Raw genomic sequence first — 12,760 nt, forward strand, 5'->3', positions numbered from 1 at the left:
AAGACTCCGAGTGTGTTAATGCAGCACTGACATGAGAAAGAGCAGAGCCGTATGGAAAAAACACAAGAGTCCATGTTTGTGTTGATATAGACAAGATATATAAAGGCTATTTTTGGCATATACAAACGGTGGCAGCAAATCTGACTCAGGTCTCTCAGCTAATAACAAAAGCAGTAACTGGGATAGCCTAATGCGAAAAAGAAAAAAAAGAGCATATGACACGTTTATGTAAATAATACTTGGTAGGTGGATCTTGCAAAGAAATGTTTGGGCTCATATTTCACCCCCAAATCGAAATAGAAACAAACATTCAAATTCATGACTATTAAGCACACTCCTATTATTGTAATGTAAAAAAAAATTAAAATTGAATGGAAAAGATTTTGTCCAGACATTTTTAAATAGCCTAAAATTAACATACATGCTCACAATTATTTACTTCCAATTGTATTTTTCCACATTGGGGAGGATAGGAATGGTTTATTGTTACAATAAAGATAAAATAGAGACTCATTTAAGAAATATTTAATGGACAATTAGATATTTGATGTGGTTTATTGTTCTGAAAATAAAAATGGTGTGGATAATAGTAATGATTAATACTAATTATTATAATTAAGTAGCCTAATTTAGCTAAATAATAATAATTTCTTTATTTTACATTGAAATGTGATCCAGACATTTTTATGATTCACCCATTTAAAGAACTATTTTAATGTCTCAGTCACTAATCCTATTCTCAGTCAGTCACATTTTATCAAATCAAACAAATCTTATTGTCTCCTGCCATCTAGTGGTCATCATAGCGACGGGATGTTTTTCGTCATTTTACGCCAGTAGACATTCCTTTACGGTAAGTGTCCAGTAGCAGCAGCATGGCGACTGCAGCAGCAGACAGCGGAGATGGACCTTCGTATGAAAGTGATGATAAATGTAAAGAAGATCGAGATGATAAACCGGCACCGAGCCAGAGTTCGTCTAATGAACAGAATACAGAAGCGAAACCGGTGTGTCTCATAGTTCTAGGCATGGCAGGGTCAGGAAAAACAACTTTTGTGCAGGTAAGACTGACTTGAGACACATCAGTAAAATGATAAGTAAATTATATAATTATGTAACATTTACTTGGTTCATTTAAGATTATTTCAGTGTTATGTGTGATAATTCTGAATTAACCAAATCATAAAAATAAAAAAAATCCGGTAAACATTAATTTGAATCAATTTAAGATGGATATCATGAATTAATGAATACTAATGTATGTTTATATCTTGTTGTATCAGAGGCTCACAGCTTACCTGCACTCCAAGAAAACTCCTCCATATGTCATCAATCTCGATCCCGCTGTTCATGAGGTCCCTTTTCCAGCCAACATTGGTGCGTCACTGTTTCCCTGCCCCTATTATCCCAGTAAAACGGTGCTGGTTCTCGTACCGGAGCAGGTGCCGAGGGAACTTGTTCTCGGAACCGACCCGCGTTGTTGTTCAGTACCGAGCGGTGACTTAACTGACTAGCCTACGTTAGTACACAACTTGCCTGCGAATAAAAAGACCATTGCGGACGTTGTTTACGTGTTTAAAGACAAATGTAAAAATCCAAACTAATTTGATTTCACAATTTTAATGATCTTACAACTTGCTTTTGCCTGTTTACACGTAATATGTGTGTTTATTTAGCACTATGATAATAAAAAAAAATTAAAAAAAAATTGGTAAAATTGTAAAAAAAAAATTGGATTTAGGTCAGGGTGACTAATTGATCACAGATAACTTGAAGCAAATCATGTGACCAGCATACTCAAGACAGACAGGCTGTATCAGTTTAACCTGTAAATTTTATAATTTGTACAAAAAAAAAAAAAAAAATGAATACAAAGTTAATCCCTTTTTTTATACCCAAAAGTGGCAATGTGACTCAGGTGTAACATATATTTCAAAACGTGCTAAATAACAACGTGAACAACATTTTTATACATTTTCTTTTTCAGCACCTCAAGACAATGTTCATAATTAATGCTAGCAGTGTTAGTATTATTTTTTCAAAAGAAAAGTAAGTTAATATATATTTACTTATCTCAAAATCTGAATGTCCTGCACCACTGGTAGCCATGTTGGATTTAGGTCAGGCAGACTAATTAATCACAACATTTTTTAAACAAATCATGTGACCAGCATACTCAAGACAGACCAGGCTGTGATAAATGATAAAAGGATTTGATGATTCTTACGCCCCAAAAAAGACGACAAATACTATATTACACCCAGATCACATTGCCAGTTTTAGGGTTAAGAAGTTTTTCAAATTTATACAACGTTTACTTCCTGATTTGCACTGGAACCAGCACCGTGTGATATGAAGCAGTGAAATTACACTCAGGGTTATTTTACTGATTAAAACACTGGCCGCCTCATGATTTGTTAGTAGCATCTTAATAATTACATTAATGTCAAAGATTAAGTCTGATTGTGCTTTTCCTTACAGATATCAGAGACACTGTCAATTACAAGGAAGTCATGAAACAGTATCCTTTCAGTGTGAAAATATGTGTCTTGTGCTGTCTACCATCATTATCGTGCAGATTTTCTCCAGTCATGGAGTGTTATTTGGAGTGTTTTACTAAACCTTTAAACCTCACGATTGACTTTTACAACAGATTCAAACTTGTTCACAACTTGAAAACTTGACATATCAGAGAAAAGGTTAGGTTTTGATTTCCAGGCCTGGAAAAGTTAGGTATATTAACATTTTCAAAGTGATTTCTTTTAATATATAATGCATATTCTGCTCTAAAATTGTATTTTAGCTAGACATTGCTCTTAAAGGGATAGTTCACCCAAAAATGAAAATTCTGTCATTTACTCACTCTCAATTGTTCTAAACCTGTATGAATTTCTTCTGCTGAACTCAAACACAGATATTGTAAAGAATGTCGGTAACCAGCCAGATGACGGTAGCCATTGACTTCCATAGTATTTTTCTTTCCCAAACTACGGAAATCAGTGCGACCCATCAACTGTGGTTACCGGTCTTCCTTTGTGTTCAGCAGAAGAAATTCCTACAGGTTTGGAAAAACTTGAGGGTGAGTAAATGATGACAGAATTTTCATTTTTGGGTGAACTATCCCTTTAATCGGTGCATTCTCAGTGAATTACAAATGAATGGGAAAAATCATAATTCCAAGGTCAAAAAGTGTAGTAGTATCCATACTAGTTTAATTTCATCTGAGTGGATTGTCTTTGACTCTAATACAGATACGGTTTAGGTCCGAATGGAGGAATCGTCACATCTCTGAATCTGTTTGCAACGCGTTTTGATCAGGTAGAGCTGCATTTGAAGGATCCAATAGATGTCAGTGTTTGACACTTTCACTTCCACATTCTTCTGTTCTGATTTACCATTGCTGTGTGCCCTCTTTTAGGTCATGAAGTTTATTGAGAAAAAGCAAAGTAATCACCAGTAAGTTTGTGTTCAGTACTCTAGATGTGATGATATCTGTGTCCTTTTCTCAGTGCTACTATGCATGTGTGAGTCATTTTGTGTGTGTGTGTGTGTGTGTGTGTATGCAGGTATGTTTTGATTGACACTCCTGGACAAATAGAGGTGTTCACGTGGTCGGCATCTGGAACTATTATAACTGAAACACTGGTACTTCACAGCCTTTCACGCTTAGTCATGATATTGCATTTGTATTTGGAGATTTTGAATATAAACACAAGGTTTCTTTTCTAGGCCTCTTCTTTTCCCTGTGTGGTTATTTATGTGTTGGACACGTCTCGAAGTGTGAATCCGGTCACCTTCATGTCCAACATGTTGTACGCCTGCAGGTCAGCAGCTCAGACTTATTAAATATATATATTGATTATGCAATATCTATGGAAGCTTGTTTCCACCACTGAATATCTCATATCTCACAATTCAGAGTTCATATCTAAACTCGGAATTGTGAGACGGGAAAAAGTCTGAATTGTGAGATATAAAATCACAATTGATTTGTAAGATATAAACTCGCAGTCAAAATTGTGAGATAAAAAGTTGCAATTAACTTTTTCTTTTTCTTATTTTGTGGCAGAAACAATCTTCAATAAATAACTCAAGTTCAGAGTGTACTTGCTGAGTTCTCAGTGTTATATTCACACTGTATTATGCATCATGAAAGTGATGTCATGATTTCAGTAGATCTTACAGAAATGTCTTGTTTTCCTCCAGCATTCTCTACAAGACCAAGCTACCATTCATAGTTGCCATGAACAAGGTAAGAAAATGCTGTCATCCTAATCTTCAGTGGTCAATCAATAGGGATATTTAACTGCAAATACTGATATCTAGAAGGACAACAATATGTATACATTGTATTATGCATTCAAGCGAATTTGATGCATGTAGTATTTCTTAAATAAAATCAAGTTATTTTATTAATATTAATTTAAAATTAATTATATAATTTTAAATGTATAATATGAATTAATATATTATACATATTTATTGTTTACTTTTAAATAAAGTTGTTAATATTAATGGTACTGTTTATATTAGTAAATAGATGTAATATGAATAAATTCACTTTTCAAAAAATGATTATTGTTGGATATCACAATCTCGTCCATCAGCATGTTTTTTTTAACAAATCAGTGTAAGTGTGTTTTTTTTCTGCACCTTTATCAGACTGACATCATTGATCACAGTTTTGCAGTGGAGTGGATGCAGGACTTTGAGGTGTTCCAGGACGCTTTGAATCAGGAGACGTCTTACGTCAGTAACCTGACCCGCTCTATGAGTCTCGTCCTGGATGAGTTCTACACCAACCTGAGGGTGAGTTTAAAGCCACGGTCCAGTTAGCTGCCACCAACTCACACGCATTCAGCACAATTGACACTTTTCACATGCTCTCGCGTATGAAGGTTAAAGGTCCCGTTCTATGTGATCCCATGTTTCAAACTTTAGTTAGTGTGTAATGTTGTTGTTAGAGTATAAATAATATCTGTAAAATTATAAAGCTCAAAGTTCAATGCCAAGCGAGATATTTTATTTAACAGAAGTTGACTACAAAAAACGGCTGGATTGGACTACACCCCTCTACTTCCTTCTTTAGTGATGTCACTAGAACCGTAACCTCCGCCCACAGGAACACAGGCGTATTGATGGCGAAATGTCAACAGACGTGGTTGATGTTTATCTATAATCAGATACCGCAAAAGTTTAATTCGAAGTTGTTAGTTTGCTCTGTCCATTTCACCACGGACTGTTTTTCTAACCTGGGATAATATCAAGCAGGCTTCTGCTTCTCTCAGCGTTTCATACTCCAGCAAGCGGTAAGTAGTGATTTAATATGGAAGTAGCGATCACTCTTCACATCATTCGTTTCTCTTAGTAGGATGAAAATAATCTTACTTAAACTGTGATTAATATACAGAAAGCGATCAAAGAACAATCCCTTTCCAATCGCCCAAGCTGTCAATCACACAGCGCGAGTTTATCTGGACACTTGCCAAAACTCGTTATGAAATCAATGACGCTGTTACACTGCACAACGAAGCTCTTACTGTATTTATATGCCTCATGTTTGCATTGGTGAAATCATTAGTGAGAGTGCAGAAACTGCGTTGCAATGATAAGATCTTTCACGCGATCAACAGGCTGTCATCTGCTCAATGCTCATCACTGCAACATTTTATGTGATGGTAATAGATCTAAATACTTAAAAAACTTCTCACGATTCGTTAATCCAGATAGCTGTAATAGTAAAAACGTATAATAGCTGTAATAGTAAAAGTTTTCCAGATTGTTCCACATGTAATGCCAGATATTTCATATGCAAGCATGTCAGCCAATCACAGCAGAGGGCGTTTACACTGAAGTCTCACAGCAGACACGTCCCTTCAAACAGAGTGTTCAAACCAGGGAATGAAATCAGGCTAGGAAATATGCCTTTTATTTCTAAATTATAACAATTTTTGATCTAAAAAACATAGTAACATTATAAGGGCACCCCTGGAAACATTATAAAATAATAAAAATAATCCATGGAATGGGACCTTTAATAGTAGCAAAACTCGAGAGCATGTAGATGTGAATTTGAGAACTTGTACAACAAATCTTCGTACTTGTACGCTAAAATTTAGGGAGCGCAAAGGAGTCGTTTTATTGGTTGGCGCCTAACCAATGAAATGGGACATATTTTGTGCACAATGATGTCACAAAACCTTGGGGACGTTCTGAACGTGGCTTAGTGCATTAAATTAGACAGTGATATTAAAAGAAATACAAACTCAGTAAACACCATACTAATAATACATACCTATGTACAGGAAAGCAGATGAGCCCAGAATATGAAAGCAACACGTTTAATTACATGTTAAGCGTTTTCAAGCGAGAGGAGTATTTTGCCAAATATGTGGACTATATTACATATTTATTACATTTTTTACTTATATCATTTAAAATATTATAACGTTGTTATTAAGTTGAGTTGTTATTTTTAACCGTCCTTTAATAATAATACCAGCTGAAAGGACTATCTGTATGTTTACAGCATTAGGTGAGATTTTTGTTTTCTTGAGAATACTGTAACTAATATTTATCCAAATTAATCGCTATTGAATCAAGATCGGAATTAAATCACAAATTAAATTGAAATCGTGAAATTTGTGTCAAGCAATAATAAAAACATTAGCCTACCAGTCATTGTACCATGTAAACATTGTAAAATGTTGCTAACTTGCTACTACCCCCCCCCCCCCCCCCATTAACTTATGTATGGATGGTTGCTTAATAACCCAAGCCAAAAAGTCCACCCTTAAGTTTCCATGATATTGTGGAATTTAGATATGTAAATCTAATTGTTTAGAAAAAAGTTTTTAGTTAGGGTTACATGTTTGTTCATGCAGTAATGTGATTGTAATTTAAACTGTATAAGACTGTAAAGATGATACTGTAAAAACCTGTTAATTGGTTGATGCTAAGGCTATGTTCAACTTGTCAGTGCAAATCTGATTATTTGTGTATCCGGATGGAATCTGATCTATTCAGATCCGATTTGTGTGTTCATGCCACTCTTTAGTTTTCCGGAATATCTGCATTGGTTTCTATGGTTATTCATTGCGTTAGTCGTTATATTCCAAAAACAACAATAACCACCGCAACATTTTTTTGTTGTTTGCAATACAGATGTTTGTCTTATTTACAACATGACAATGTGTAGCTGCTGCGCTGGACATCTGTAGGCTATTTGAGTGGCATGTGCCACTGAATGTTTTGTAATGCCAGTGCTATTGTATGTTGTTTATCATGAAAAGTTTCAAACTGCCCATTCTAGGAAAGACATGAAATATATCATGGCTCACTACAAATAACACATTAACAGTCGCATCCATTACTGTAAACCTTTATCTTTGCATGATGCTGCACCGACGCATGTCTGTAGGTGTCAGTATAAGTAAGTGTACATGGCCAGCGCAAGATTCTCATCTGTGGATTTAATATTACAAGTTTAAAATGTCGTTTTTGTTTTTTGTAAATACGTTTTAAATTCTAAAATGTACAGGTTGTTCTGTAAATAAGTTTAAAAAACAGAATTATTCTGGCAACCACAGCTTCCAGTTTTGTTTTGTTTTTTTTTCTGTAAAATCGACAGGTAGTATGAGCCATGCTAATGGTGAAGCTTACCTTGGCTAGAACCATCAATAAAAAAAGCAAGACATGAACGCAGATTTATGGCTTTCTCAGTGTCTGAAATGTATTATTAGGCTTTAAGGTGACAGTTGCAATCACTCTTTTGTGACTTTAGTTTTTATCTCTCAGTCCAGTGCTTATGCAGGAACGTTTCTTTGTGTCCTGTAGGTTGTTGGTGTGTCTGCAGTGACAGGTTCTGGGCTTGATGAACTGTTCGTACAGGTTGCAGATGCTGCTAAAGAGTACGAAACGTACGTATCCCAACACTCTGATTCATAATCCATAATTCAACACACATAATTCATAAATATGGTATAATTATGAAATTGAAGACTATAGAACTTCAATGGCTTTAGTTTGTCTACCAGTGTTGTTATCCTTTAAAATCGTTAAATTGTTTAAATCTATTAAAGGGATAGTTCTCCCAAAAATGAAAATTAGCCCATGATTTACTCACCCTCAAGTCATCCTAGGCGTATATGACATTCTTCTTTCAGACGAATACAATCAGAGTTATATTAATTGTACAACTGTATACAGTTAGAAACATAAAAGAAAAAATAGAATGCCAAAGCCCAGAAACATCTTAAAGGTGCCGTAGAATGGATTATTTTATTATTTTATAATGTTTCCTGGGGTGCCCTTATAATGTTAGTATGTTTTTTAGATCAAAATTGTTATAATTTAGAAATAAAAGGCATATTTCCTAGCCTGATTTCATTCCCTGGATTGAACACTCTGTTTGAAGGGGCGTGTCTGCTGTGAGACTTCAGTGTTGTCGCCCACTGCTGTGATTGGCTGACATGCTTGCATATGAAATATCTGGCATTACATGTAGAGCTATCTGGAAAACTTTTACTATTACAGCTTTTATACGTTTTTACTATTACAGCTATCGGGATTAACGAATCATGAGAAGTTTTTTAAGTATTTAGATCTATTCCAGCATTGAGCAGATGACAGCCTGTTGATCGCGTGAATGAAGATCTTATCACTGCAACGCGATCTACTGATGCATAAACAGTGTTGAACGACTTTGAGAGAAAGATTATCTGTCTGAACTTGAACAATTACACAACAGAAATTCACATAACCCACTGGTTCTCCAGAGGCTCGGATGAAGGAACTAAAAAAATACTTTTGTGTTCATTTGTACATCCAAACACTGAGCAACTGCCATGCTTCGTTCGCTCGTTTGCAAGCCACGATGTCTCTCGAGGAAAAAACAATATCGCGCTGGATCTAGATAACACAGTGTAAATTATTGTTAAAAAAATCACTACTTACCGCTTGCGGGAATATAACGTTAGTTGAAATTGCCCCCTTCGTCCGTTTGAGACGCCGAGAGATGCCTGGCTGCTTGATATATGTTCCAGGTTAGAAAAACAGTCCGTGGTGAAACGGGCAGAGCAACTAACAACTTCGAATTAAACTGTAGCGGTATCAGATTATAGATAGATCTGCCATTTTCCCTATGATCCTCCTCCTGCTTGTTTCTTCACCTGCAGAACTTCTGATGATTCGGCTGCGCAGTTCCGCCTGGCACTGAGCATGGGCTGGCATATGCAAATTTTTAGAGGCGTACATATTAATGATCCCAACTGTTGCGTCACAGTTGGTGTTATGTGGAGATTCGCCTGTTTTTCAGGGGTGTTTTTCAAAAACGAGATTTAAATAAGAAAGGGAAAACTATGGTGTTTGAGACTCACTGTATGTCATGTCCATGTACTGAACTCTTGTTATTTAACTATGCCAAGATAAATTCAATTTCACATTCTAGGGCACCTTTAAGCTGGATTTGATGTAATGTTCAAAAGTTAAAGACACATTTTTATAGCAAAAAAAAAAAGCATATTATGCCAGAGAGATGGAGAAAATAACGTGACTGAAGTAGCTGTGCAGCTTTTCAGTATTAGAAGGGAGTCCATCAGCCATTTCATTTTAATGTGAATTATGATGCTTATGTTGTTTAGGACAATGTAATAATAATAATAATTCATTACATTTATATAGCGCTTTTCTCAGCACTCAAAGCGCTTTACATAAAAGGGGGGAATCTCCTCAACCACCACCAATGTGCAGCATCCACCTGGATGATGCGACGGCAGCCATTTTGCACCAGAACGCCCACCACACACCAGCTTACTGGTGGAGAGAAGACAGAGTTATGAAGTCAATGAGTATATATGGGGATGATTAGGAGGCCATGATGGACAGAGGCCACTGGGCAAAATTGGAGTTACACCCCTACTCTTTCTAAAGACATCCTAGGATTTTTTGTGACCACGGAGAGTCAGGGCCATGTTTTTTTTTTACGTCTCATCCGAAGGATGGTGCTTTTTGACAGAATAGTGTCCCCATCACTACACTGGGGTGTTAGGACCCACACAGACCACAGGGTGAGCACCCCATGCTGGCCTCACTAACACCTCTTCCAGCAGCAACCTGGTTTTCCCAGGAGTCTCCCATCCAGGTCCTAACCAGGCTCAGCCCTGCTTAGCTTCAGGGGGCAACCAGCCTTGGGCTACAGGGTGATATGGCTGCTGGCAATATATATAGGCAATATAGATCTACGTTAAAAGATAAATGAATGCTTTTCTACAACCAGTTGATATGTTTTACTGTCTTTACAGCGAGTATCGCCCTGAATATGAACGTCTGCACAGAGAGCTGGTGAGTAATCGCTGGTGTGGGCTGATGTACTAGTCATGAATCAACTGGTCATGTCCTGCAAAGATCCTTCCATCACTGATTAAACAACATATTTTCGTTGCTTGTTTTTTTTTGTTTTTTTCATTTGAAAGGCAAATAAAAATTGCACTAGCATGAGAAAAGGTCAAGTCTGACTGTTATTAATTCTTTCATCTCATGCACAGTCTGAAGCTCAGAGTCAAAAACAACAGGAGCAGTTGGACCGCCTTCGGAAAGACATGGGAGCAGTTCCCATGGAAACTGCAGCTCCTACCGGTACATTCATTCAGAACGGTCACGTCTGTTCATTCAAAAATAAATATATTTGAAAGTCATTAATCAGCTTTGAACTCTTCACATATAATGAACGATCCGATCTTTTGATGAGAATAAAACAATGACTGTGCCCTGAATAGTAGTCTATGTATGAAATATGTCTTTTAAATAAGTTTCGAAAAGAGTGGGAGGTACAGTAAGATGTGTGGGAACACTACTGTTCAAAAGTTTTTTGTTTTTTTTTATGTTTTTGAAAGAAGTCTCTTATGCTCACCAAAAATAGAGTTAAGAGTACTATTGTGAAATATTATTTCAATCTAAAGTAATTTTTTAATATTCTTTGAAAGCTGAATTTTCAGCATCATTACTCCAGTCTTCATTGTCACATGATCCTTCAGAAATCATTCTAATATGATGATTTGCTGCTCTTTTATTCTTATTATTAAGGTTGAAAACAATGCAACTTAATATTTTTGTGGAAACTTTTTTTTTTTTCAGGATTCTTTGAATAGAAAGTTCAAAAGAGCAGCATTTATTTCAAATGGAAATCAATTGTAACATTAAATTGTAAATGTCTTTACTATGACTTTTGATCATTTAAATTTAATGCTTCATTCAAATGCATCCTTTGCTGATTAAAAGTATTAATATCTCTGAAAAATATCTTACCGGCTCCAAAACATTTGAACGATAGTGTGTTTTTGACATGAATTGCTTTATTTTATTTTACGGATATCATTTGTCTGCATTCAGCTGGACTTGGAGGGTGATCCTTCATTAGCTTTGTTTAAAAAAATATGTATATGCCTTGGTTATCTTTTTATTTAGAAGCCCCAGATCTTGGTGGGCCTAGTGACCTCATCTTTAACCGAGGCAACCCAGATGAAGCTGAGGAAGACACAGACAGCGATACTGATGATATCGATCACACAGGTGAGAAGGATACTTCAAATGGCCCTTAAAGAACCATAATCACCATCCCACTCTGTAACACCCTTTTTTTTTATGTCACTTTTTCCCCATTGATTCTTTTAACAGTCACAGAAGAAAGTAAAGAGGCCGGTGCTTTCGGGAACTTTCTGAAGGAGAGACGAGAAGTAGTGCAGGTGCGCAACAGGGAGTCAAAGTGAGGGCAGGAAATGTATGTATAGTGTTCGGTCACACATTCGAGTTTGACCCCTGAACTTTGACGTATCCACTTTCTTAACTTTGGAAGACTCCAAAATAGATTTCGGCGGCTAATATGGACCGTTTTCAGTGAATAGCTGCCTGCACGTCCTGCTGCCACATCAACAAAGCCTGCGCTGAGATTTCAGAATTGCAAATGAGTAAATTTGTATTAGAACGTAATAACTGTTGCATCGTGGACAGGTCAAGAACTTGCATTAGTTCAAAACCAAACATCAGCATATTTTGTCTTGTGTCTCCAATGAGCATGTTATTGCACAAAGAAAATAATGTGTGGTTTTTCTTTTGCATAATATATTTATGTACATTCTACAATTTTATTTTTCTGTTAATAAAAACTCTGTTTTCATAACAACCTGGAATAGAAGCCGAAAAATCTGAAGTTTCTCTTTTAAGGAATGGATTCCTATACCTATGAAGTTTCTATTATGGTAAATAAAATATTTTTTTACATACAGTATACAAAATCGGCCTTGCTTGAAACTTTCTGCTTCGTCTTTTCATAATGCTGTTTGAAGAAGCGTGGAGCGTGTTCATGTGCTGAGATGGTAGTGGGCAGAAGTGGTTTTGCAGCCATATGGCAGAGGGATCCAGTGGGTGTAGTGAGACTGTGGGATTCAAAATCATGCCTTCAGCCGCTCCGTTTCATGAATTATGTTTCTACAACCTTCACATGTGTGAAATACCACGCTGCAAGACCTTCAGCTTTCAATCTAGTTGAATGTGAGCATTGGAGATGTCTTTGAGATTCACCTTTTCGAGGAAATGACTCAAAACATTTATTTCCTGTCCTTTCACAGTATAGGTGCTTGAATGACTTTTATTTATTAATTTTCATACTGAAATTGCATGCAGCTTTTGAATTTAAGCACTTGCTTTAAATGTGTTTAGATGGATGCAATCGAAAATGTTATGTATTTTGTCTTATGCATTTAAG

General features: G+C 36.2%; 1 protein-coding gene across 1 annotated transcript; it reads left to right on the forward strand.

Annotated features, from left to right (window-relative positions):
- The first annotated feature begins 831 nt into the window (after window positions 1–831).
- On the forward strand, window positions 832–12,286 carry gpn1 (GPN-loop GTPase 1). The gene is made up of 14 exons (XM_079854223.1): window positions 832–1,061; window positions 1,284–1,377; window positions 2,482–2,521; window positions 3,252–3,318; window positions 3,419–3,456; window positions 3,567–3,645; window positions 3,730–3,824; window positions 4,207–4,252; window positions 4,663–4,809; window positions 7,837–7,919; window positions 10,302–10,341; window positions 10,545–10,635; window positions 11,464–11,568; window positions 11,674–12,286. Exons 1-14 carry the CDS (start codon window positions 876–878, stop codon window positions 11,763–11,765), a joined length of 1,203 nt encoding a protein of 400 aa, XP_079710349.1. The 5' UTR covers window positions 832–875; the 3' UTR covers window positions 11,766–12,286.
- The last annotated feature ends 474 nt before the right edge of the window (window positions 12,287–12,760 follow it).

Source organism: Squalius cephalus (assembly GCF_949319135.1).
Source record: "Squalius cephalus genome assembly, chromosome: 20".
NCBI lineage: Eukaryota > Metazoa > Chordata > Actinopteri > Cypriniformes > Leuciscidae > Squalius > Squalius cephalus.

What these genes read in the sequence shown, in the direction of transcription:
- gpn1 (XM_079854223.1), top strand. Translation starts at nt 876, where the DNA reads ATGGCGACTGCAGCAGCAGACAGCGGAGATGGACCTTCGTATGAAAGT. An exon ending in CCCTTTTCCAGCCAACATTG is followed by an intron (nt 1,378 to 2,481) that starts GTGCGTCACTGT and finishes TTTTCCTTACAG; the next exon opens with ATATCAGAGACACTGTCAAT. An exon ending in TCATAGTTGCCATGAACAAG is followed by an intron (nt 4,253 to 4,662) that starts GTAAGAAAATGC and finishes CACCTTTATCAG; the next exon opens with ACTGACATCATTGATCACAG.